At 35.5% G+C, this 27,645-nt stretch overlaps 1 protein-coding gene, 1 long non-coding RNA gene and 1 other non-coding gene across 6 annotated transcripts; 2 read left to right on the top strand and 1 right to left on the bottom strand.

Annotated features, from left to right (window-relative positions):
- Nucleotides 1-748: 748 nt before the first annotated feature.
- Nucleotides 749-16,095, bottom strand: LOC103563652 (TLR adapter interacting with SLC15A4 on the lysosome-like). 3 transcript variants are annotated; one of them, XM_070604787.1, is made up of 3 exons: nt 16,030-16,095; nt 4,244-4,419; nt 749-3,209 (listed from the first exon to the last, which is right to left on the bottom strand). In XM_070604787.1, exon 3 carries the CDS (start codon nt 3,165-3,167, stop codon nt 2,244-2,246), a length of 924 nt encoding a protein of 307 aa, XP_070460888.1. In that variant the 5' UTR covers nt 3,168-3,209; nt 4,244-4,419; nt 16,030-16,095; the 3' UTR covers nt 749-2,243. The 3 variants fall into 3 exon arrangements, with proteins under 3 accessions (XP_070460888.1, XP_070460887.1, XP_070460886.1); XM_070604786.1 differs by lacking the exon at nt 16,030-16,095 and adding an exon at nt 7,694-7,940; XM_070604785.1 differs by lacking the exon at nt 16,030-16,095 and adding an exon at nt 5,733-6,470.
- On the top strand, nt 7,465-11,445 carry LOC103563653 (uncharacterized). Of its 2 annotated transcripts, none has more exons than XR_547918.2 (3): nt 7,465-7,613; nt 10,697-10,864; nt 11,262-11,445. It is a non-coding gene; the product is annotated as an uncharacterized lncRNA (long non-coding RNA). The 2 variants fall into 2 exon arrangements; XR_011535994.1 differs by lacking the exon at nt 7,465-7,613 and adding an exon at nt 7,722-8,211.
- Nucleotides 16,096-18,161: 2,066 nt separating the features above from the next.
- LOC139081223 (U6 spliceosomal RNA) lies at nt 18,162-18,265 on the top strand. The gene has a single exon (XR_011536346.1). It is a non-coding gene; the product is annotated as a U6 spliceosomal RNA (small nuclear RNA).
- Nucleotides 18,266-27,645: the final 9,380 nt, after the last annotated feature.

The following is a 27,645-nucleotide window of genomic DNA, read 5'->3' as shown; positions in this document are numbered from 1 at the left end:
GGTTTCAATGATTCAAAGACGCTCCTCACAGAAAATTACCTGAGACTGGGTCAAACCCATTCTGGGCCCTACAATAGTGACTCGAAATCCAAAGATGAGATATAAATTAAACTGACATACAGCTATGGAGCAGCACTGTATTGGGCATCATTCTTAACCTTCTCAACTTCTTCCCTGCCCAGAAATGTGATGATCCTCCCCAACTGCTGAAGTATTAACATTCTCCATTTTCGTAGAAGCACAAAACTAATATTTTCAACTTCTGAAAAAGTGAGACAGAAAGAAATTCATCGTTCCATGCATTTCAAATAACATCTTAAAAGAGAACAATATGATCATGTAAGTGAAACCTGTGATGAAACACAGAATGAAGAATGACTACTTAAGGCCAAAATATAAACCACAACATCATATGCATGTTTCATTCAAGCATTAAAAGTAGCAGGTATGAGATGAAGATAAAAAATAACACCAAATTTATCACCTTTCCTTATTTAAATATTACATTGAATTCTTAGGCCATTTTAACAATAAGTGAGTATCTTTAGATAATAAGCATTTTGATCACATAAACAAGAGGGAAAAAATTGAAATCTGAGAATATAATTAAATGCATTTCTGAAGTTGATACTAGTTAAATACTGTGTCTTTTTATATAATACTATGTAGTCAACACTATTGATGACTATATCTGCTTCATTAACAAAGTATTAATAATACCACTATATCTAAAAAAACTTCTCACCAATAATGTTGCCCAGTGACATTTAATTCACTTCAGAAAATATAAAATTTAGCATCAATATTTTATCATTTTGGTAATTCACAGTAAAATGTACAAATTCAGCAATATATAAGACAATGTACACACAACTATTTTTCAGTATCTATAAGACACTAAGTCAGTGTTTCCAAAACCTTTAGCCATCGTCTCTTCAGAATTAAATGTCTGAATGACGCATGTGGACTGGGAGGGTTATGGGAGAATGTGTTGGGGAAAGGAATGATGAAGATAAAAACAAATGATAAACTAGGGGTACTTATTATTAGACTACAGAAATTTGAAGAGGATGAAAATAAACTAAGAATTGTGTGATCACAAAGAACAAGCTTTGAGGGCATTGGGGTAACTCATTGTACAAAACTTAATCAAAGACCAAAAAGATAATTGGAAAGGAATATGTGATTACTAATGCACAAATCTTATTAATGAATAATGCAATTATAACAGTTTCATAACAGAAATTCATACTATTTTATTTTACAAGCAAAAGTGCATGCCAATCATTTTACTATATCTAGGAGAAGTGTGAACTGTTAAGTGTGGGTCTTGTTTCCAAGTCTGCAATAAATCGTACCATTCCTTTAGGTATGTTTTGTTAATTAATTTATTTAATTTAGATTCCAAAATTATCATAACATCCTGCTAACTTTTATCCTAAACCAGGATCATGATTGAAGATAATCTGAGAAGTGTAAAAAGTTGCAAAGAGAGCCTCCTCATTTCTAGATGGTGGTTCTCTACACTTTGTTCACTTTACCTATATGCTTTCCTTCCTGCCATTCCTGAAAACCACCATGCACAACATACTGATATAAAAACGTTGTTGCTTGTCCCAGGAAAATTCAAAAGAATCAAATTTCAATGGCTAATTCTCCATTTTTTCTTAAGGCTTCCTTCCATATTTCTTTCAAATATCATTTAAATCCAACTTTTGTTTGAAGAATTCTCACTAGTTTATTCTGATTGTCAGTGTAAAAGATCCTGTATGTTGAAAACAAAAGGAAGGATGTTAAGCACTACTCATACGTCTTTAACCATTTTTGTGAAGAAACAAAAGCTCCTGTTTCATATAGTTTTTAGTGTTCCTTTCAGTAACTGACAGCAATAATCCTGTCTTTGTCTCACTTTTTTTACCACTTTTGTGATAAAGGAAGCTGATGTGTGAGAGTTATGTAATTGATTTGGGATATCTGTGGCAATTCAATAGATAAGCACATGCGGAATATACAAACTTGAATGTGGCAACCATTAAAGACATCAAAACAATTAGAAAATATGGTTATAAAACTTAAGTATTAAAATTATTTCCTACAAGAATCCAGATGTACCATTGGTCAAATAATTTCTCGAAAAATGTAATAACCACACCCCAAAGGAGGCCTGATGTGACATAAGTCAAAGAAAACTATTGTTTGTCCAGTCTCTTAATTCAGTCCAACCAACCCACAACTGGTTCCTATTATAGATGTGATAAAAGTTCTCTACTTCTCTGGTTTGATATTTGTAAGTTAGGAGTGCTCAACTCAGAATTGTTTCCATGGGAAACGTTACGAAGATTACATCTTGCTAAAGATTGTAGGAGAGCTTCCCGAGCTTTCGATTCCTCTATGTTCTGCTCTTGAGAGATTTGAAGGCTAATTTGATTTACATTATTCATTAACAAATTGGAAGCCATAAGATTGGTTATGGAGTGGCACCTAGTGAGATTTTCTTCCAAAAATTGTTTGTAGAGTTCGTCCACCTTTTTTTCCATATAACTATTAAGCATAGAATTAGAGAGGGGCTGCTTATGAAACAGCATACTTTTGTCTCGAATTTCATCCCCATTCAAAAGCTTTGAGGCAGGTAGATTCTCTAGAGGCTCAATGACAGGAGAATGACCCCATGGTATATCTACTGAAAGTAAAAGTGGACCATTAAAAGCATCATCACGTATGTGTTCCACAAAGCAGCCCGAGTCATACATGTTTCCCACATGGTCTCCTCCAATCTGTAGGTCAGGATAATGCTGGCAAATACTTGTACATGACCAAGATCGGTATAAATCCAGTCGTCTTTCATCATGTTGTTCTCTCTTTGGAATGGGCAATGCAACAGACACATTTCCTGGAAGGGATGCACTTTTGCATTTTGCTACAGTTATCTCATCCACAGATTTTATTTTATTTTTACTATTACTTTGCTCTGTTAAGCATTCTTTCACAACCTTATCTTGATTTTCCATTTTATCAGAGGAAAGTGAATTGTATTCTACATCTAAAAGCTGCTTTTTCCAAGTTTCCTTTTCATCATTTGAGGTCTTCTTATATGTAAGTGGTCTGCAATATTTTGTATATTTCTGTTCTTTGTATAGGAATTCAATTAGGAAAGCTTCTCCAAGCATTTTGTTAGACAATGTTTCTAAACAGAAGAGTGCAGTATATTCCTGTAATATAAAAGAACTCATTAAGGCAACATACATTAAAATGTCAAATGAAGACTCATCTCCTACATGAAACACATGTGATTTAGAGAGGCAGTATTGCTCAAAGGATAGAGAATAGGACCAGAAGTAAGGTGACTTGGGTTTCGATTCTGCCATTAACTTTTTAATATCAGGTAATTTATTTACCAATCCTGGGCCTCGATTTTCCTATCAGTTAAATGGTGATAATAATACTCCCTGATTTCTTTACAGGCTTATTATCAGGATAATATTATATGGGGTACATGCAAGTGTTTTAAAAAGTACACTTATACAAATTATATAATTATTTTAATACATATATTTAGGTGTTATAAATGATTTACTTAAAAGTTATTAAACTGCCTAACCCTTCCTCTATCTTCAAATAGCCTACTTAAAATCAAGCCTACTTTCAAAGAATTGGTCTTAACTGTGCTTTTATTAATGTCATTTGAGTCAAACATTAGAAAAATTACTATATTTTTTAAATGTATACAAGAGATGGATATTTATATATAGTTTGAATTCACGAAAACTTTCTGATTTAAACTATGGGTGTAGCCACTTACTTTATCAATAATCTCAATGCAAATAGGTTTGTCAAATTCGTTACCATGCTTTTTTCTTTTTCTTTTGTCTTTCTCTCCCTCCCTTTACCCCGCTTTCTTTCTCTCTCTTTCTGCTTTCTTTTCTCTTTCTCCTTTCCTCCCTGCCTCTCCCTCCCTCTCACCCTTCCTTCATTTCTTTTCTTTTAGACAAATCTTACTTCCAAAAGTACTTATTTCAGTCTTTTTAATGGTTCTTTTGTGCAATTTTAAGACTTCTAATTTTCCCTATAAATTCTACAAGGGTACAAAAGGAAAAAGCAGACTTGATTTAAGACACAATTTTCTTTTTATAGATCTATAGCGTCTACTATAAATGTTTTCAGAAAACCTACTTACTGATATATAAAGGCTTTTTGGAAGAAAACAAAATTATATGAACCAAAATATGTAAGAATTTAGACTTACTTTTCTCGAATGTCAGGATATCTAAAGATTCAGTCTTCTGAGATTCCAACAGTACAAACACAGGAAAGTCCCTTTTGACTTGTTTCTCAGCTTTTGCTTACATCTCAGAAAGATAACTTTAACCACACAAAATGAATTGGTTCTGCTTTCCATTCAAACCCTAGGACTGAACGAAACTAATAGGAAAATACAGTGGGTTGGTCACATATATGATATGGTAATGCTCACATACCAAAAGAGGATCTTGAAAGTGTTTATTCAAGATGCAAAATACAATGACGGTGGGAAATGTTAACAGCAATAGCTTTCCTCATTCATGTGAAGATGAGACAAGACTATTTTATTTTTTTTAAGTAAACAAAAGCAGTATGGTAACCAGCATATTTTGTAACAATTAATAATTAAAAATAACTTAAATGGCCATCAGAAAGGCAATGGTTAGATAAATTAAGATACATCTATTACATGAAATACTAAACTCAGGATTTTTTATGATGGAATGATAATAAGCATCTATTAAGTAATTACTACATAATAGTCATTCTAAATGTTCTACATATGCTACATAATTTAAAACAAGAGCTCTTATCTCCATTATACAGAGTAAACAAAGACAGAGAAAGGTTATTTACTTGTTGAAGGTCAGAAAGCTGGTAAATGGTGGAACTACAATTTTCACCAGGCAATTGAATTCAGAACCTATGCTCTTATCACTACACTGTATTACCTCTGTGTGTACTGATGGACTGCAAGTTGTAGAACAATATATACAGTATGATTCCATCATGTATTGAGTGTGTACTATGTGCCAGTCACCATTCTAAATACTTTACATATACTGACTAAGTTAATCCTCATACCATCTCTATGAAACAGATATTATAATCTCCATTTTACCTATGAGGAAACTGAGGTGCATAGAAGTTAGATAAGATGCCCAATATCACACAGTTGTAAGTGACAGTCTGGGTTTGAACCCAGGCAGCCTGGCTTCAAAGCCTGTGTGTTTAACTTCCCTGCTATAACTGACCTTTTCTTACTTTTACTTGACTTAATGTATGTAATTATGCTTGTGGAAAAGGATACAAATCAAATTGTTAATAGTGGTTTCATCTGGGAAGAGGGTGACATGGAGAAGGTGAAGGGGTAATTTTACTTTTTACTCCCTATATTTCTATATTGTTTGAATTCTTCTACAACGAGCACGTATTCTTGCATTATTTGCATGTTTGAAAAACAATTCACATACTTAAAAGGATAAGAAAAAAAGCTATACTACCGTCTTTAGAATGTATTTTCCCAATCTCACAGGTGTCTGGTGCATTCTTTAGAATGATTTTAAACTCAGACCAAACTGCCAAAGTAGATTGTGAAGCATAAGCAAAATTTCTACACAATTGATACTTTTGGCTACAATTATCAATACAGGTTTTGTTTGACAAATAATTATTTCTCGGGCCCGGCCCTGTGGCACAGCGGTTAAGTTCACCTGTTCTGCTTCTCAGCGGCCCAGGGTTCGCCAGTTTGGATCCCGGGTGCAGACATGGCACCGCTTGGCATGCCATGCTGTGGTAGGTGTCCCACACATAAAGTAGAGGAAGATGGGCACGGATGTTAGCTCAGGGCCAGGCTTCCTCAGCAAAAAGAGGAGGACTGGCAGTAGTTAGCTCAGGGCTAATCTTCCTCAAAAAAACCCCAAAGAACAAATAATTATTTCAAAGTAAATTATCACAAACATCCTATAGTATAAGTTAATTCTAATTTTGTATGCCATACCACCCAATTTCTTTTGGGTTGTGAAAGGTATTCTCTTGTAAGAAATAGTGTATTAATCTAGCTTGGCACCAAGGGAATGGCTCACAGCGAAGTGAGGAAATATGTCACAATACCACACCAGAAAGATTATGAAAACAATTGTAAAAAATGTATTTTATACATCTACTACCACAAAAGAATACTAAAAGAAAATGGAGATCTCAAGTTGTTCCTAACCTATACGCCTTCATTGATTATATCCCATCTCCTTTGCCTCCTTCACCCCTATATGCAGCTGATCCAAATTCTAGCGTCCCCTGTCCTAAAGATCTCTGCCTTTCACTACCATCTTTTCATTCTTGAATTGCTGCAGTCACTTCCAATCTTGCACCCTTTCAAATCCACTTGACATGTTAGACTGATCCACCTTTCACACAAACCTGCTAAATCCTTCAATGGCTTCTAAGAATCCACAGATCAATAATAAGAATAGATAAAATTTATTGAGTGCCTTATAAGGGAAAGACACTCTTAGGCAACATCTTCACTTATTTAACCTTCACAGCAAATCTGCAAGTTAAGATTTTTCACATTTTTACAAAACCAGGAAACAGCCTCAAAAAGACCAAAAATCAACATCTAACATGAAACCTGAAGGTCTATGTGCTTTTCCCTGTTTACTTTCTCAGCTTTTATTCCTTTACTTGCTCCCCAAACTCCAATTATTGTGTTGCTTTATGACTGCTCCTTCTACCTAAAATTCCTTTATTCTTATAATTTTCTGGCAGACTATGCATCCTCAAGGTTTCATTTTAGCTCTCATTTCTTCAGGGATACCTCCTTGATCCCACCCAAGCTGGTTTAGATATCTCTACATTGCATTTACCTCATATTATCAGTTATCACTCTCTGGGTTCCTTGAAGGTAAATGCTTTGTCTTATTCAAATTGATGTGGTTGTTCCCAAGCAACATGCAAATAATCTGGCATTTATTATCATCAATAATAATTATCAATTTCTGAACTACCTAAATGTCAGACCGTGTGCCAAACACTTTTACATACTCAATTCACTTAATCTTCACGATGATGCTGTCAGGTAGGCATCACCATTCTCACTTTAACAATAGAGAAACCGACATTCATAAAGAACTAATTTGCCCAAGTTCCATAGTTATTGAGTGGTAGAATCATGGAATCCAAATTTGCCTAACACAAAAGCTGGCGCTGAGGTTCTTTGGCATTTCACTCTCATTTTCCATTGCCCATTTCTAGCAAACTCAAAACATCCTGTAAATATCGCTGTCTTCAACTACTGGAAAATGTTAAAATTTGAAAATAAAAGCTGGAATAATGAGCTGCGAATGCAGTGAAGAGAAAGCGGACATTAAACCTCTGAGGTCATCAAATTACACAAGAGGAAAAGGAAGTGCTAGGAGAGTCATCGACTATTGCACTCACTATTACACAAACCAAAAGGTCAACTCCCAGAAGGAAAGGGTGCCCAGCAAATCACGTCCTCAAGAAAGGAGGGGGTTTGGAGAGGGAAAGGAGGCACCTCCCTGGGCTAGGAGAAAAGGTAACAAAAGTTGCTATGGTGGTCCCGTTCCACCCAGGTAAGCATTGGGACCATTTGTTCTATCCCTTAAACCTAGGCAACAGAAGTTTTAATTTGTCTCTTTTCTTCACTTATTACATTGTATTTTGGCCATTTTCTCCCTCAGATGTCTCGGGCCTTCATTCGCTGCTGCGGCTGCCGAGCACCAAAGCTCGTGCTCGCCACTATTCTCAAGCAGGGAGATGGGAGAAGGAGCAGCAGGAATGCAGAGTCCATTTGCTCTTAACCCCTCCTCCCCTGGGCCTGGCACGTGAGGAGAGAAAAGAGGCCTTAACTGGAGTTTATCACCCCTGAGTTCAGCCTGTCCCCGGGCCAGTGGGGGTCTACTGCCTCCTCGTCACAAAGCTCCTGGCGTTCAGGAACGATCGCTCCCTGCGCCACAAGGGCACTTGTTTCTCAGCCAATCCGGAGCACAGGGGCCGTTGCCAAGGGCCCTGGAGGAGGGCAGGGCCTAGCGCTGGGATTTTGAGTCTTGTAGCTGAGCCAAAAGCAGGAGTGAGGTGGCTGACTCCGGGATACTTGTGCAAAGTAGCCTTGGAATGGAATCAGTGAGCTCCATTAAAGTCTATTATACCAGCGTTTTAGGGTCTAGGGAGGTGAGTGAAAAGAAAAGGGCCTCAGCAGGCAAAAAAGATTAGAGTGAAGACATTCTAGTTGGAGACTTCAGGATTGTGCTAAGACATCCCCTTCTTGCCTTTCATCTTTCAACTCCCTCCTGTCTAAATTTTTAGGGGTAGGAGGTGCAGGGGAGAACAGAGAATGTAGTTAATGCCCTCAGCCAGGTTGTCCTCTGGAAACTGATTGATCTGGAACGTTTCTGTGTCCTGAGCTCAACCATCTTAAGGGCTTGAATAATTTTGCATATGTTTCAAATGGAAGAGATAAAGAACGCTGTTTAGGATGAGAGAGGAAAAATGCCAATGAGTGAACAGCCAAAATCCTCAGAGAAGACTAGGTAACTTCCAAAAGACAACCTGATAGTTAATTTCTAAGAACAAGGTGTATTTGCATAGATCAGACATTTCTTAGATTAGAATTTAGATGAATTATATTGACCAGGATGTAAGAAGTTTTATAGAATAGTGCTTTCCAACAGCAATATATTGTAAGCCACATATGTAATTTTGAATTTTATACTAGCCATTTAAAAAAAAGAGATGAGATTTTTAATATATTTTATTGAACATGAAATATATAAATGTTATATCATTGCAACATATCAGTACAAAAATAGAGATGTTATGTATTCATTTTTCACATTAAGTCCTCAAAATCCAGTATGTATTTTGCATCTTATAGCACATCTCATTTTGGACTCGCCACATTTCAAGTGCTTGATAGTCACACGTGGCTAGTGGTTATCCCATTAAATAGTTTAGTTAAAGAAACCATTGTATGGCTAATAAACTCATTCTGCAAAGTTATGGAGAAACATGAAAACTGAAGGATTTGGAATTGATTATGAATGGTTGACAGACATTCATCACACTCCTGCGTGTGTCAGACACCATGATAGGCTCAGGGAGGAGTGAGATTTGATCTCAGCCCAGAAAGAGGGCACTGCTTTTGCATAAAAGCTTGTCAGGGAGATTAAGGATTTCATCTGGGTACAAAGAAACAACAAGAACAAGAAACAGTTTAAAAAAGAAAAATACGGGCCATGTGACTAGTTTTTTTTTTAAACGTTATGATTTATGTTATTGGATATGGTACTAAGAGTCTCTAAGAGGGAATGATTAGGAATTAATAAAGACCACAACGAATGCAGCAGAGGACTCACCCAACTGTTGGTCTGTGTCTCTCAAACTGTAACATAAAAATTATCTGGAGGGCTTATTAAAACATCCCTGGGACCCACTCCCAGAGAATCCGATTCTGTCATTTTGAGGTGGGGTAAGGCTTATGCTGCTGGTATTGTGAAGCCCTCTCAGACTAGCACTTGTTTAAGCAACTGTTCTTCTCTTAATGGGTTCCTCTGAAAAGGTTTTGAAAGGTCACTATAAAAATGTGACTTAAGTCACATGCACCATGCTTTTGTAATTTTAAAAACGAATGAACCTCATAAAGTGGAAATGTTGCATTTTGGAATTTCAGAAATTTCTCAGCTATTGGTTGGAAATATGCAGTTTTCTAAGCATGACTGGATTACATTTTCAAGTTATCAAACAAAAACCCTACTGACATGCACTTTCACAGAAATCCCACTTGAATAAGCTGGGGTTTGTACTTGTTAAGTTGCTTTCACATGTTTTCTCATTCTAGCATCAGAAGTTTTATGCAACAAAATTGCTCAAGATCGTCATGTTAAAATATAGAAACCTCAAACTTTAAAATTTATGTTATAGTTATTATCAAAAAAATTATAATTATAAAATATGTTTAAAAGATAGCCAACTATTACAATTTTACTTTAGTAGTAGTGTGTGTTTCAGGAGAAAAGACAATGGAGGAAATAGTCTATTAACACATGATGCAAATCTAACAGTTCATATGAGAGGACATAGCATGAACTGGCCACTTTTATCCACTCACATATTTGTAAATCTTAATCCCCTGGTGTGTTTATTTTATTTTACTTTTTTGCCCCATGAATTTTATCTGTATACTTAGGCATAGTCTCCAATTATGGTTTAGAACATATACTGTGTTTCCCTCAAATTTAAAAACTTGGTATTATGTCCATTTCCTACAGAGAGCTACCATAGATATTAGTATAAATTAATGCAGAGATGAGTTCAAAAGCCTGCTTCAACTGTTAGCAGAATGTTCATACCACTTCATGTGCAGTATGACATCAATCTGATAAATATTCATAACTCATTAGACATATTTAGTCCTGACTGACCTTATTATAATTCTTCATATATATATATAAAACATATTTATGTATTACATATATACTCTATATGTGTATGTGGTGTGTATATATCACAAAAAAATTACCTTTTACTCCTCAAATATCACACAATTAAAAGCTGTTCCTTTTCCATAGCATAATGGATGGAGAAAGTAAAAATAAAACAAAATTTGGGGATCAGTTGATTAACATATTTCTATCTCTCTATATCTTTGTCTATCTAGGTGAAACAGAGACAGGAAGAAGTTATCAGAATTTTAGATACTTACAAAATAAAGTATGAATTAATAGATATTTCTCTCAGTTTGGAAGTACTCGAAGAAATGAAGACGAAGGTTTCCACTCCGCACTCTCTACCACCTCAGATATTCAATGGCAATGAATATTGTGGAGTAAGAATAAATGTTCATTTTTGTTTTACTTTCACTTCATATCTTAAGGTCATATACATGGGGAAATAATACATTTATAGGGTGTGAGGGGCTGCTTTCTCCATTTATAAAATAACTTAATTATGTTCCCAAAGTCAAGGCAATTTATACTTTATTATGAAAATGAAACTATATCATGCTGCTTATTTTGGGATACTTATGTAGTATTTTTCATCAGATATTATAGTATGAAATGACTGATGCTCTGGGAAAAATTTATTATCTAACTTAGTTGGCAGAGGTTTGCAAAGGCCCAGGAAAGATAATTAGCAAACTTACCTAGACACTTAAGTTTAATGACTTCATAATTGGGAATTTATCAGCATTGATATTAAAAGTTAATTTTAATTCCATTTAGGATTTTGAAATGTTTCATCAGGCAAAGGAGAACAAAGAGATTCTGAAATTCCTGAAGATGGAATGAATGAGCAGTTCATGATACAAAAGATGTTTACTGACATTGATCTGCGTATACATCTATATTCACCAGTTACTTTTAATTATAACAATAAAACTTTCATTAAAGATAATTGCTACCTAGATTAAGTTGTAATCACTAACATGTTTGTCTTTACTATTTCAATCATGCATTAAAATCATTTTTCTATTACACTGTGAACATTTTATACAGCTGTGTAAAAAAAATTGTTAAATACTTAGCATCAAACTTTTCTTCTCACTAATAGTTGTCAATTTATAGGCATGAAATATACTTTTAGTGCAATTTTATATTTACTTTCAGCTTTATTTTTTAAATGTTTCTCAGTATATTTAACAAAGGCTTAGATACTGTAATGGAGCTGTTTAAAAAAGAGAGAGAAAAAAGCAGATCCCTGGGCCCCGTTTTAAGTCCTCCTAAATGGAAATTGGAGAGGGAATAGGCATTTGTATTGTTAACAAACTCCACAGGTGATTTTTTTTTTCCTTTGTACACTAAAGTCTGGAAACCAATACTAAAGAATAACAACAATTTTAGGTCACCCCTCCCTTGACCTCCACTTCTTTTTTTTTTTCCTTAAAGATTGGCACCTGGGCTAACAACTGTTGCCAATCTTCCTTTTTTTTTTTTAAGGATTGGCACCCGGGCTGACAACTGTTGCCAATCTTTTTTTTTTTTCTGCTTTATCTTCCCAACCACTCCCCCTCCCCCCCCCCCCCCCCCCCGTCCCGTACGCAGTTGTATATCTTAGTTGCAGGTCCTTCTAGTTGTGGGATGTGGGACGCCGCCTCAACGTGGCCTGACGAGTGGTGCCATGTCCCCGCCCAGGATACGAACCCTGGGCCACCGCAGCGGGGCACGCAAACTTAACCACTCGGCCACGGAGCCGGCCCTGACCTCCACTTCTGATAAAAAAACGGTAGTCTTCTTTCAAACCTGTTTCTCCTCCTGTGGTTTCCATCTTGTTGAATGGTAAATCCATCCACTCAAACTCCAACTCAGAAACTTGGGAGTCATCATTAATATCGCCCACTCCCTAACCCCCATATAAGCAATCAATCACCAAACCCTAGATGAGCTAGTCTTAGTATCTCAGTTACCCCACACTTCTTCAGCTCTCTAGCTATTGCGTTTGTTTGTATCTTCATCACTCTTGTCTGCACTACTGCAATAATATCTTAGCTCACTAATTCCGGTTTTACTATTCTAATACCTCCCCTCCACATTGCTGCTAAATCAGTGCTTTTCAACCTTGACTGAACTTTGGAATCACCTGAGGAACTTTAAAAACCATAATGTCTGGATACCTCTTTAAGGATCCTAAAATGCAGCTAAAGAAGTTTAGAACAATAGCATTAGAGAGATCTTTCTAAAACATAAGTTTAATCAAGTCTACATAGCCTGCAGCAGAAAGTTCTCACAGTGTGGTGTAGGAAAACCGCATTCCTCAGAATCATTGGGCCAAATATGCAGATTCCTAAACCCTCTCCCAGGTCTCTAAAGTGGAGGCAAAGATATTTGAATTTTAAATGAGTAGCTCCAGATGACAATTAATTTTTGAGACGTGTTGATCCATGGGTTAAAATCTAAACTCCATACTCATTCTCTGAAACCTGCTTCTGTAGATCATTCTTTTCCCACCTTTTAGTTGCATCCGCCTCTCTCCCCCATTAATCTTACTTACCCATTTGTAGTTTCCTAAATGTATCAGCTTTTCCCACACTTGCAGGCCTACATAGTCCCGCCATCTGCTTGACAAGTAATTACTGATAGTTGAAGTAAAACTCCACTAGGATGCTTTCTGTGACGTTTTCCCCTAATAGAATGAAATACCGATTTTCTTTATGATCCAGAAGGTACCCAGTACCTACTTCTATCTGAGCACTAGTTAATAGTTTAGAACTATTGCCTCCCTTGAAAGTCATAGTTGCCAACATTTCTTTAGTGCTCACTGTTTAAGGCATTGTTCTAAAGTGCTTTACATGAATTTATCTCATTTAATCCTCATAATCCTATGAGGTAGGTGCTATTATCATCCTCATTCTACGGACAAGGAAAATAAGTTGCCAAGTAATAATTTTCACAAGGCTATACAGCTAATAAGTAATAAACCCAGATTTTGGCCCCATTGCATAGGAAAAGTAAAAGGCCCTTTTTGGACAGAAGGGAGAAGGATCTGAAAGGAGAGAAGGCCCAACAAGTTGAGTCAGTGGTGTGGTTCCCTATAAAATGAGTCCCATAGATTGGCCCTTCTTATGGTCAAAATCTTCAGAGCATTGGGAGAATAGAGTCCTTAAAAATCCCAGCTGGTTGGGGCTGGCCCCGGGGCCCAGTGGTTAAGTTCGCGCGCTCCGCTGCAGGCGGCTCAGTGTTTCATTAGTTCGAATCCTGGGCGTGGACATAGCACTGCTCATCAAACCACGCTGAGGCAGCGTCCCACATGCCACAACTAGAAGAACCCACAACGAATTAATACACAACTATGTACCCAGGGGGCTTTGGGGAGAAAAAGGAAAAAATAAAATCTTTAAAAAAAAAAAAAATCCCAGCTGGTTTTAGGGGGATCAGAAAACAGAAAAAACTGGTGCTTCTTATTTCCAAACTCTAGCCAGAGAAATCTTGCAGCCTCTCATTGCACCACAACTGCAGAGTTGCAGTTCTTAAGAGAGGGTCAAGGATAATGGGAATTGAGGGCAGCCTCATAAAGCCCAAATCTCCATTACATGTAGTGAATGAGAGGGCATCCCAAACTTTCCCATGGCTCCTGTGGAAATGAACAAAGACCAACCAGATGAGAACAATTAAAGGCTATTTTTTCACAAATTGCTATAACAAGGAGTCAGCCACCATCACTTGCATTTTTCAGAGATTCAAAGGTAGGCAAAGGAGTGAGATAGCTTTATAATAGGAAAAAAAGTCTTCAGGTATGCCTTGATTGGAAGCTGCTGGCATGGGGAAGTTGGAAGCAGTCTAACTTACAGGGTATCCTATGTTGCGCTGTTAGAGAGACATATTTGGTTTTCTCCAGTTAGTCCTAAATTTGAAGCAGGGCCAAAAATTAGAGAAGCTGGCAGTTATTGATCAAGTCCTGGTGGTTTTAGATTGATTGCTGCAGAGGTTATTTGATTTCCTGATAGCTTGCGGCAGAGGTTGTGGTTTGGCTTCCTGGGCTGGCTGTTGCAGGTTATGGGTTAGAATTACATTTTTATATAAGGACTGGCCTTTGTGTTTGTATATTTAGTCTCACACTCTACTCCAAGAGAGGATCAAAGGTGGCTGAGTGTGAGCCAGCAGATATAGAAGGCTTCAAGTTCAGGAAATGGATGAGAGACTTTTGTGAACCTGGTGACCAGAGTAGAAGGATATAGCCATATCAACCACAGTTAAAAAATAATTTATCCTTTAAAATAGAGAAAATGCCTACCATGTACAAATGGTTTTTTTCCCCTTTAACACCAGAATTGTCTCTCTAATATGATCAGATTGAAAAGCATCAATGACTCTATTTCCAGCGGTAAAGATGGCATTGATAGTCCAAGGCATTGTGTGTCAATAGAGAAATATAAAATATCACCATTGGATACTCCTAATCAAATACGTGTAAAAGACAAGGTTTGGGTGAGCATGTATTTGATGCCTTAGAACATTTTTGTCAAAATCATGAATATAATGAGACTGGCAAGCTCCTCCTGACTGCATTAGAGAAAGTGGGGAAGGGAAAAAAATACTGTTTTGTGATGTTTCTTTTCCAATTATAAATATATATTGAGAAATAGATTACATGTATATAAATGTAGAGAGAGATAAATGTAGATAGAGATATATATATACCTATAGATATATATTTATTTATTATCATGATTTAAGAGGCATTTTTCACTAGAGATCATAACCAAAAAAGTTTGAAAGCCATTATTCTAATGAGTTGAAACAGATGACCCAAACCTAAAGTTAAGGCTCTTTTACATTCTTTTTTTTATATATTCGTTCTTTCAGACTGTGTGTGTGTGGGTGTTGGTATGTTTGGGTGGATGTGTGACTGGCTAAAGAACATTTGAATTGTTCTGATTCCCTTCCTTTGATGACAGGGGCGTAATATTGAAATTAGAAACTGATTTGTTAGTTTTGAAAAATAGAGGCACTGTATATAACATATCCAACACAGAATAAGGGTCAATAAAGGTAACAGTCCAAAGTATGAATAACCAAGATATATTTCAATAATCTTACCATACTTATACAGAGACAGTCTTCTTAGTAGCATTTGCCTGATTTAATTATTCAATATGAAGTCAGCTTATTAAATCAAGTACATTATAAAGATGAGTCACTAATAATTTGTTTTACACTTAATCTTAGCCGAAAGATCAAGAAGCAATAATAATTTGTTCTATATATCCAGTTTATAGGCATAATTTTGAGGGATAACTGACATATCAGTCTATTAGCCTTTGTGTTCAGAAAAGATATATGGTATCTAAGATGTGAAAATATATTTTAAAGAAGTATGAATATATAAAATTAATAGTTCCTTAAGCAGAAACATTTGTTCCTCAAGTTCAATGGCTTTCAAATTATTCTTGGTAGAGCCTTAGGGGATCCCCAGAGTTATTTGATGTTCAGTAGGGAGTGGGAGAGAGAATAGAGCCAAACTTACACTCCCCCAGATACACATAAGTACACATACCTATTTCAGACAGAAAAACTCCACTTACGCGTCTTCCATACTGGGTCCCTGCATCATATTTTCTTTGAAGAAAAAGTTGCACCAATCACATTTTAAAAAGACTAACTAGTGATTGCTTCATAACCAGAAGTGGTTAGTATTGAAAACAGAAATGTATGTTTTTGAAAAAAATCTTCAAGTGAGCACTTTATAATGATTTTTGTCACTTCATAAACTTCTCTTTCAAGGTGACCTTAAAAGAGGCAGAGTAGAAACATCACTAGATTGAATAAGAAGTCCAAGACTCAACTTATTCTTGCTTTTCAAGTTATCAGCTTTGTGTTCTAGGGTAAACATTTAATTTTTTTGGCTTTCGGTTTCCTGTTTGGTGAAATGAGGTTGGTTTAGACTAGATTAAAGTAGCAAATAAGTTTTAACTCTTGTGCCAAATCTGATGATTGTTAGTGCCTTTCTAAAGCAACGTAACATGCTTTAAAACAAACAAACAAACAAAAAAACAAGAGCACGTCAAGTAATATGTAAAGCACATGACTAAATGACAAAATGCAATACATTGCTGAGCAGAGACTGACAATCAAGGGATGTGAATGGGGCAGGGAGGGAGGGATGAATAGGTGGAACACACGGGATTTTTAGGGCAGTGAAACTATTATGTATAATATTGTAATGGTGGATACATAACATTATGCATTTGTCAAACCCATAGAACTGTAAAACACAAAGAGTGAAGCCTAATGTAAACTATGGACTTTAATAATTTATCAATATCATTTCATTAATCATAACAAATGTACTACTACACTAATGCAAGATGTTAATAATAGGGAAAGTAGTATATGGGAACTGTACTTTCTGCCTAATTTTTCTTTAACCTTAAACTGATCTAAAAAGTAGTCTATTAATTAATTTAAATTTAAAAAGTGGAAAAAAATGACGTGGACCGCTCACCACAAAAGCAAACTGCAAAATAATGGTAGTAGGGAAAGTTTTAAAGAAGAATAAAAATATATTAAAGACTTGTCTACTTCAGCTTCTTATCTGATCACAGGCACTCCCACATTAGTAATATATGTGCTGACCACACACACTCTGTACTTTACCCATGCTGAAGTACTGGTAGTTTCTTCAATGTTCCATGATATCTCTTGCATCCAAGACCAGGAACATGCTGCTTCACTCCCTTTCTTTACCCGGCTAACTCTTCCTTAGCATTTTTGTCTTAGTTTATACAGCAATCCCCCTTACCTGCAGAGGATATGTTCCAAGACCCCCAGTGGATGCGTGAAACCACAGATAGTACCAAACTCTATATATACTACATTTTTTTCTATACACACATACCTACGATAAAGTTTAATTTATAAATTAGACACAGTAAGAGATTAACAAGAATAACCAATAATAAAATAGAACAATTATAACAATATACTCTAGTAAAAGTTACCATAGATCTCAGCCACCTTAGCATATGATTTTTTTCTTTCCTTAAATCAATAACTTTCACGTTTTCGCTTAAAAGAAGAACTTTCCAGCTTGTCTTTGGCATATCTGAATTTCCAGCATCGCTACACTTGTGCTTTGGGGCTAGTATTAAGTAAAATAAGGGTTACTTGAACACAAGCACTGTGATACCACGACAGTCGACAATCTGATAACCGAGAAAGCTGCTAAGTGACTAACGTGTGGGTAGGGTATGTGGCATGGATACGCTGGACAAAGGGATGATTCATGTCCCTGCTGGGATGGAATGTGACGGCATGAGATGTCATCATGCTACTCAGAACAGTGGGTAATTTAAAACTTATGAATAGTTTATTTCTGGAATTTTCCATTTAATATTTTCGGTCTGTGGTTGACTGCAGGTAACTGAAACCACGGAAAGTGAAACCACGGATAAGGGGGAACTACTGTATATCACTTCCTCTAGGAAATTATGCCTGATCACCTCCTATATCCACTAACACATAATGAGGTATCTATCCTAAATCCTCTCTTAGCACCATTTACTTACCTTTCTCTAATAGAAATGCCTAGTAATTTGTCCACCATCCACACTAAATTATTACTTTCTTGAAAGTAGAGACAATGTCTTGTTCATGGTAGTATTCTCACCCCTAAAAAAGTACCTGCTAGTGCTCACTTTGGCAGCACATATATTAAAATTGAAACAATACAAAGATTGGCATGGTCCTTGCACAAGGAAGACACGCAAATTCGTGAAGTGTTCCATATTTTTAAATTAAATAATTATGTGACCTGATAGAAGTGTTGGCTAATGCTATGGTGGTAATCATATTGCAGTGTATAGGTGTATCAAATCAACATGTGTACACCTTAAACGTATACAACATTACATGTCAATTATATCTCAATAAAAAAATTAAAAGAAAAATTAGAAAAGAGGGAATAAAATAAAAACATCCTTTTAAAAAAAAGTGCCAGCTATATAGTATGTGATTAAAAATATGGGTAAAATGAATGATTAATTATAATTACTACTCACAGTACCACTTTAAAATTTAGACATTACAAAAATGTAGAGAATAAGATTTTTAAGACAGAGTTCCTTGATGACCTAGAACACGTTTTCCTTTTTTGATCTCCTCAGAGCATATCAAATAAATTGTAGGGAACAAAAAGTGTAAAATGAAGATGGAAGGGCTATTCGTTAGTCATTAGCTATATAGACAATGTACCACTTGCTGAGGTGTCAGTCACTGTACCAGGTGCTTAATTGTGTTTTTTTCTGATCTCCACTCCAAGCTAGTTATTATTAATTTAATATACAGTCTTCCCCAATGTTTTCACTTAATATTTTACTCCTTAGAAGTAGTTAAAATCATATTTGGTCTGCATATACTTCCTCTATATATCATGAAGCAAAGTGAAAAGAAATGGAATTATCCATAATTTCTCCCAAACTCCATCTACATGAACAAACCATTTTGATTGTTTTGACTGATAACCAATTCAAGCCAGGCCAGAAGCTGTCAATCCAAAACTTCATTTGATTTCTTCCCCTGACTAGGTTGATAAAGTCAGCACAAGAATAAAAATGTTTGCGAGCAAAAAGCCAGATTAAAATTAAACAAGCTAAATAATTGAGGTAAAATCTGTACTTTTCCTTCTCTGTTTTTCTAAATCGCTTGCATATATTTTTCTCAAAATTCCATTTCAGTGCAGACTTTCTGTGGCCATAGCAACAGCAACATTCAATAAGACCAGGATCTAAATTCTAAGTAAATAAGTGTCTGAGCCTCATTTGACTTTATAGTCAATTTTTCAGAAATGTATTTATTTTATATATGGGGCCTAGGAGTAGAAAGGGGAAGAAAAGGGTGGTTTCTTTCATGCCAACATTTAGAGTTGATGAAATGAGAGGGAAAACCACAGATTTTGAAGTTACTGGGACTTAGGTAACTGCCATTTCCCAACTATGTGACCTTGGGCAAGTTACATAACTTCAGTTTCTCCACCAAAAATATGGCGAGAATAATACTTATTGCATTTAGTTAGGGTTCTCCAGAGAAACAGTACCGACAGGGGCTATATGTATGTGTGTGTGTGTGTACACATACACACACAAACACACATATACATTTTAAGGAATTGCTTCACATGATTGTGGGGGCGAGCAAGTCTGAAATTTGAAGGCCTGTAAGCTGAAAATTCCATCAAGAGTTGATGTTGCAGTCTTGAGTCCAAAGGCAGTCTGGAAGCAGAAATCGTTCTTCCTCAGGGGGCCTAGATCTTTTTATATTAAAGCCTTCAACTGATTGGATGAGGTCTGCCCACATTGTGGAGAGTGATCTGCTTTACTCAAAGTCCAATGACTTAAATCTTAAACACATCTAAAGAATACCTTCACAGCAATATCAAGACTGGGGTTTGACCAAATATCTGGGCATTATAGCCTAGCCAAGTTGACACATAAATTTAACCATTATACCTACTTTTCATGGCTGTTGTAAAGATTAAGTGAAATTATGTAGGCAGAGGACCTAGTAGAGAACTCAGTGTAGGCGCATAGCCTTCACCATGCCCAGTCACAATCTAATACTTGGGATTTGAGTGAAGAAAAAGGTAAAGTAAAAAAGGTGGTCTATATTTTCTGGAGCCATTTTTGCTTTACTTAAATGTGGGGGAATGGAAATAAAATTGCTGAAACAGGTGCCCATTACTGCCTCTCTGCCTCTTCCCCTACATTAATCCATTAGTAATGCTAAGTAATTACTCCAGTAGTAATGAAAATTAACAACTCAATGTCTTCAAGAATCTCAGTCTGTTAAATGATTTGACCAATTTCTGAAATTGAAGGCTTTTCTTTGTCCTTTCATTTTTAATGTGGGTCATTAGGTTAACCACCCCATAGTATGGATGTTTTAATAATAAACCTAGGAAGATCACCTACTTTTAAGGCTGTGTGATTTTGATGAAACTTCAGGGAAATCTATTTTTCCAATAAATCCCATGGCATGATAGGTTAGAGGACTTGAAGGCATACTGTATTTCCATGTACATTCCAAGCAGGTTAGGGCCAAAAAAAATAATATGTTAAAACTTTTGAATTTGTTGAAGAAATCAGATATATTTTATTATGAAAGACAATCATGCTGTGCTTTTGCAATGGTAGACTGAGGAGCATGGCAGAGCTCGCCCCAACAAAACTGCAATTTAACTGAAAAAAATTATTTTAAAAGTAATTGAAAGTTTCTGTAAGTTGTCCTAAGGGCATACAGCTAAATTGGATTAAGACATGACATTAGATGGTAAACTAATTCCACAGAAAGAAAACCAAAATGGTAAATATGGTTAATATGCATATAAAAACACCTCTATATTGGTGTTATCCTCTTTTCTCATAGCTTCTTTAAAAGACATAAGATTATATAAAGTAATGATTAAAACAATGTATTGTTGGATCTATAATATATATAGATGTTATATGTATAACAATACTAGCACAAAAGGGAGAGAAGAGAATAGAGCTATATAGGAGTAAAGTTTCTATATCTTACTGGAATTAAGTCAGTATGAATCTGAGGGTGATTTTGATCATTAAAATGCATGTTGTGTGCTGTAGACAAAGATTAAGAAAATAGTTAAAAATGTAATTTAAAACTACATAAAGAACACATACAACTCAAGAACAAAAAAACAAACAACTCTAGTAAAAAAATGGGCAGAAAATCTGAATAGACATTTTTCCAAAGAAGACATATGGATGGCCAACATGCACATGAAAAGATGTTGAACATTACTAATTAATAGGGAAATGCAAACCAAAAACCACAATGAGGTACCACATCACACCCATCACGATGGCTATTATTAAAAAGACAAGAAATAACAAATGTTGAGAGATCTTGCCAAGATGGCGGCATAGGCAGACTCTCAACTCATCTCCCCGATTTCAAAATATACTACAAAGCCATAGTAACCAAAATAGCATGTTACTGGCACAAAAACAGACACACAGATCAATGAAGAGAATCAAGAGTCCAGAAACAAACCTACACATTTATGGACAGCTAATATTCGACAAGGGAGCCAAGAGCATACAATGGAGAAAGGAGAGTCTTTTCAATAAATGGTGTTTGGAAAACTGCACAGCCACATGCTAAAGAATGAAAGTAGACCATTCCCTTACACCATGCACAAAAATCAACTCAAAATGGATTCAAGACTTGAATGTAAGACCAGAAACCATGAAACTTCTAGAAGAAAACATAGGCAGTATGCTCTTTGACATTGGTCTTACCAGCATATTTTCAAATACCCTGTTTGACCGGGCAAGGGAACCAATAGAGAAAATGAACAAATGGGACTAGATCAAACTAAAAAGTTTCTGCACAGCAAAGGAAATCATCAACAAAACAAAAAGACACCCTAACAATTGGGAGAAGATATTTGCAAAGCATAGATCAGATAAGGGGTTAATAACCAAAATATACAAAGAACTCATACATCTCAACAACAAAAAAAACGACAACCCAATTAAAATATGGACAAAAGATTTGAACAGAGATTTCTCCAAAGAAGATATACAGATGGCCAACAGGCATATGAAAAGATGCTCAACATCATTAGCTATCAGGGAAATGCAAATCAAAACTACAATGAAGTATCACCTCACTCCGGTCAGAATGGCTATAATTAACAAGACAGGAAACAACAAATGTTAGAGAGGGTGTGGAGAGAAGGGAACCCTTGTTCACTGCTGGTGGCAGTGCAACCTGGTGCAGCCACTATGGAAAGCAGTATGGAGTATCCTCAGAAAATTAAGAATAGATCTACCATGCGATCCAGCTATTCCACTGCTGGGGATTTATCCAAAGAACTTGAAAACACAAAAACCTAAAGATACATGCACCCCTATGTTCGTTGCAGCATTATTCACAATAGCCAAGACTGGAAGCAACCTAGGTGCCCATGAAAGGACGAATGGATAGAGAAGATGTGGTATATATACATAACGGAATACTACTCAGCCATAAGAAATGATGAAATCCAACCATTTTTCACAACATGTATGGACCTTGAGGCTATTATGCTAAGTGAAATAAGTCAGAGGGAGAAAGTCAAATACCATATGATCTCACTCAGAAGATAAAAACAACCACAAACAGACACATAGCAACAGAGATTGGATTGGTGGTTACCATAGGGGAAGAGGGGAGGGGGGAGGGCAAAAGGGAGGATTAGGCTCACACGTGTGGAAATGAACTATAATTAGTTTTTGGGTGGTGAACATGATGTAATCTACACAGAATTAGAAATATATTACGATGTACACCTGAAAGCTATATAATGTTATAATCCAATGTTACTGAAATAAAAAAAAAAGAAATAACAAACGTTGAAGAGGATATGGAGCAAAGGGAACCTTCATACTCTGCTGGTTGGAATGTAAATTGGTGCAGCCACTATGGAATACAGTATGGAGATTTCTCAAAAAAATTAAAAATAAATCTACCATATGATCCAGTGATTCTACTTCTCGGTATTTATCCAAAGAACACAAAAACACTAATTCAAAAAGATATATGAGCTCTTATGTTTATTTCAGCATTATTCGCAATAACCAAGGCTTGGAAACAAGCTAACTGCCCATTTTTGAATGAATGCATAAAGAATTTGTGCTATATAAATATACAATGGAATACTACTCAGCCATAAAAAGATGAAATCTTGGCATTTGAAACAACATGGATGGACCTTGAGGGTGTTAGGCTAAGTGTAATAAGTCAGATGGAGAAAGCCAAATATCGTATGATTTCACTTATATGTAGAAGATAAACAAACAAACAAGTAGATGCACAGAACAGATTGGTGGTTATCAGGCGGGAAGGGAGTGGAGGGAGGGTGACAGTGGTAAGGGAGCACATTTGCACAATGACATATGGGAACTGGACTTTTGATGGTGATCACAGTGTGGTCTATACAAAAGTCAAAATACAATGATGTACACCTGAAATTTATATAATGTCATAAACCAATGTTACCTCAAAAAATATATATATAATCTAAAAATGATCAAAGAAATTAAAAAATTACACTATGAAATATCCAATTGACTTAAAAGAAGGCAATAAAAGGGGAAGACAGGAACAAAAAAGGAGACAGAAAACAAAAAGCAAAATGACAGATGTCAATCAAATTATATCAATGATAACATTAAATGTGAACAGATTAAACAAACCAAACTAAAGACACACAATATCAGATTGGATAAAAAAGCAAGATCTAATGTTATACTGCCTAAGGGAGACACACTTTAGATTCAAAGATAATAACTGGTTGAAAAGGAAAGGATGGAAAAGATACAGTATGAAAAAAACAACCATCAGAGAGGCAAGTGACAATACTAATATCACACAAAATAGACTTAAAACAACAGAAATGTGATTAGACAAAAGGAGGGACATTTTATAACGATTAAATAGTCATTTCATGAAGAAGATAAAACAATTATAAAACAATATACACCTAACAAAAGATCCCCACAATAAATGAAGCAAAATCTAACAGAATTGAAGTGAGAAGTAGCCAACTGAACAGTAACAGTTGGAGATGTAAATACCCTACTTCCAATAATGGATAGAATAATTAGGCAGAAAAGCCACAAAGAAATAGAAGACTTGAATGAACTATAAACCAATGAGTCCATGTAGTCATCTTTAGAACACCTCAGAGAAAAATGCTAGAATATGCATTCAAGTGCACATAAAACATTCTCCAGGATAGATCATATGTTAGGCAGCAAAACAAGGCTCAATAAATTTAAAAGGATTGGAATCATATAAAGTATGTTATCCAAACACAAAGCCATGCTGTGGTAGGCGTCCCACATATAAAGTAGAGGAAGATGGGCATGGATGTTAGCTCAGGGCCAGTCTTCCTCAACAAAAAGAGGAGGACTGGAAGTAGTTAGCTCAGGGCTAATCTTCCTCAAAAAATAAATAAATGAATAAAAGAGATTAGGCACCATGATCAAGTGGAACTTATTTAATGAATGCAAGGTTGGTTTGACATATGAAAATCAATTAATGTACTATAGCATACTAATAGAATAAAGGGAAAACATATGATGATCTCAATAAATGCAGAAAAAGCATTTGACAAAATTTAAAATTCAACACTGTTTCATAATAAAGACCCTACAAACTATAAATAGAAGGGAACTTCCTGAACCTGATAAAGGAGTTCTTTGATGAACCCAAAATTAATATCATATTTAATGGCAAAAGACTGAATGCTCCTCCTAAATCAGGATCTAGACAAAGATTTCTGCTCTCAACAATCCTATTCAACATTGTACTGGAGGTCCTATCCAGGACAATTAGTCAAGAAAAAGAAACAAAATACATCCAGATCAGAAAGGAAGAAGTAAAATTTTTTTCTCTTTGGAGTTGGCAGGATTTTGTATGTAAAGAAATTTTAAGGAATCCACTAAGAAAACCTATGAGAAGTAATAAACAAACTCAGCAATGTTGCAGAATACAAAATCAAAATATAAAAATCAATCAGGATCAATTGTGTTTCTATATACTAGAAATGAACAATCTGAAAATAAAATTTAGAAAACATTTCTATTTACAATAGCATCAAAAGTAACAAAATAGGAATAAATTTAGCAAAAGAAGTATAAAATGTATACTCTGAAAACTAAAAACCATTGCTGAGAGCAATTAAAGAAGACCTAAATAAATGGAAAAGCACTCCACGTTTATCAATCAGAAGACTTAATATTGTTAAGATAGCAATGCTCCCCAAATTGAACTAAAGTTTCAATAGAATCCCAATCAAAATCCCAGCTGACTTTGACAAGCTGATCCCAAGATTCATATGGAAATACAAGGGACCTCGAAGAGTCAAAAAATCTTGAAAAGGAAGAACAAAGTTGGAAGACTCACACTTCCTGATTTCAAAACATACTACAAAGCTACAGTAATCAAAACTGTGTGGTACTGGCATAAGCATAGAAATATAGATTGATGGAATATACTTGAATGTCCAAGAATACACCCTCACATTCTTGGTTATTTGGTTTTTGACAAGGATGCCAGGACAATTCAATGCAGAAAGAATGATCTTTTAAGCAAATGTTGCTTGGACAAGTAGATACCCACATGCAAAAAAAAAACAAAACACGAAGTTGAATCCCTACTCCATATCATATAAAAAACCTAACTCAAAATAGATCATAGGCCTAAGCGTATGAAGTAAAAATGCCCTCGAGAAAATAAAAAGACAATATATGGAATTGGAGAACATATTTAGAAATCACATATCTGATAAGACGTGTATTCGAAATATATAAAGAACTTTTACAATTCAACAATAAAATGACAAAAAACCCAATTAAAAAATGGACAAAGGGGCCGGCCCTGTGGCTGAGTGGTTAAGTTCACGCGTTCTGCTCTAGTGGCCCAGGGTTCACTGTTTCAGATCCTGGGCACAGACCTATGCACTGCTCATCAAGCCATGCTCTGGGGGCATCCTACATAGAAGAACTAGAGTGACTTACAACCAGGACATACAACTATGTACTGGGGCTTTGGGGAGAAAAGAAAAAAAAAAGGAAGATTGGCAACAGATGTTAGCTCAGGGCCAATTTTCCTCACCAAAAAAAAGCATACAAAAAAAATGGACAAAATATTTGAAAGGACATATTTATAAAGAAGATATACAAACGATCGTAATCACATAAAAAGATGTTCAACATATTTAGTCAGAGAAATGCAAATCACAACTACAGTGAGATACCACTTTACAGCCACTAGCATGACTATAATCAAAAAGACAGATAATAACAAGTGTTTCCAGGAAATGGAGAAATCGGAACCCTCATATATTGCTGGTGGGAATGTAAAATAGTGCAGCCACTTTGGAAAAGTTTGGCAGATCCTCAAATTTTTAAATGTAGAACTACCATATAACCCACTCCTATATATATACCCCAAAGAACTGAAAACAAGTGTTCAAACAAAAAAATTTGTACACAAATATTCATAGCAGCATTACACATTATAGCCAAAAAGTGGAAATAATCCAACTCTCTATCAACGGATTAATGGTTAACAAAATGTTGTTATACCTGTACAACGGAATGTTATTCAGCAATAAACAAAATGAAGTACTGATGCATACTACAACATGGATTAATTTAAAAAACATGCTACCTAGAAGAAGCTCGTCACAAAAGACCACATATTGTACGATAGCATTTATATGAAATGTTCAGAAAAAGTAAATCCATAGACACAGAAAGTAGATTAGTGGATGCACAGGGCTGAGGGAGGGGAAAATGGGCAGTTACTGCTAATGGATACTGGGTTTATTTGTTGGGTGATAAAATGTTCTACACTTAAATTGTGGTGATGGTTGCACAACTCTGAGAATATACTAAAAAAAACTATTGAGTTGTACACTTTGAATGGATTAATTTTGTGGTATATGAATTACATACAATGAATATGTTAAAAATGCAATCATGTTAAAATAATCATGTTAACAGTATGTTTACTATTTAGATAGAAATTCAAAATTTTGTTTGCCTAATAAAAAAAGAGATAACCGATAACATTCAGGGACAGGGTTGGGGAGGTGGGGAGCAGAAAACCAGAAGGTTCAAATTAATCAAATGTGAATGTCTCTTAATCACTTTTATTGGAATTCTTCAAAAGAAAAGGAATATCTTTTATTTTACATAGAATAAAATGCTATCAATGTAAATGTTTGGATCTCAAACATCCATAACTGGGTAATAAAAATCATGTGAATCTTCTTTTTCCCTTTTGCTGAATGAATGGAATATGTGCAATGAAACCTGACTCCACAAAAATTCTCTCTATTTAGACTCTCCCAAGCAATCTCTGTTTCAAAAATCTGTTTCCCCCTACACTCAGATTTCCAGAGAACTGTTGACATTTAACAATACAATCAACAACCAATTTGCATTGTTTGGTGAAAATGGAAATCTTCCTGAAGGTCACATATTCTTAAGGGAAAATTAGCTCCAAAATGTAAAATAACAAATTAGCAGGTCTGATTTACAAACAGAAAGACGTCAAAGAAATATAACAAGTAGCAAGGATTATATTTTCCAGGCAA

Source organism: Equus przewalskii, chromosome X (assembly GCF_037783145.1).
Source record: "Equus przewalskii isolate Varuska chromosome X, EquPr2, whole genome shotgun sequence".
In the NCBI taxonomy this organism is placed as follows: domain Eukaryota; kingdom Metazoa; phylum Chordata; class Mammalia; order Perissodactyla; family Equidae; genus Equus; species Equus przewalskii.
This window is presented reverse-complemented; position numbering and strand designations above follow the sequence as displayed.

What these genes read in the sequence shown, in the direction of transcription:
- LOC103563652 (XM_070604787.1), bottom strand. Translation starts at nt 3,167, where the DNA reads ATGCTTGGAGAAGCTTTCCTAATTGAATTCCTATACAAAGAACAGAAA.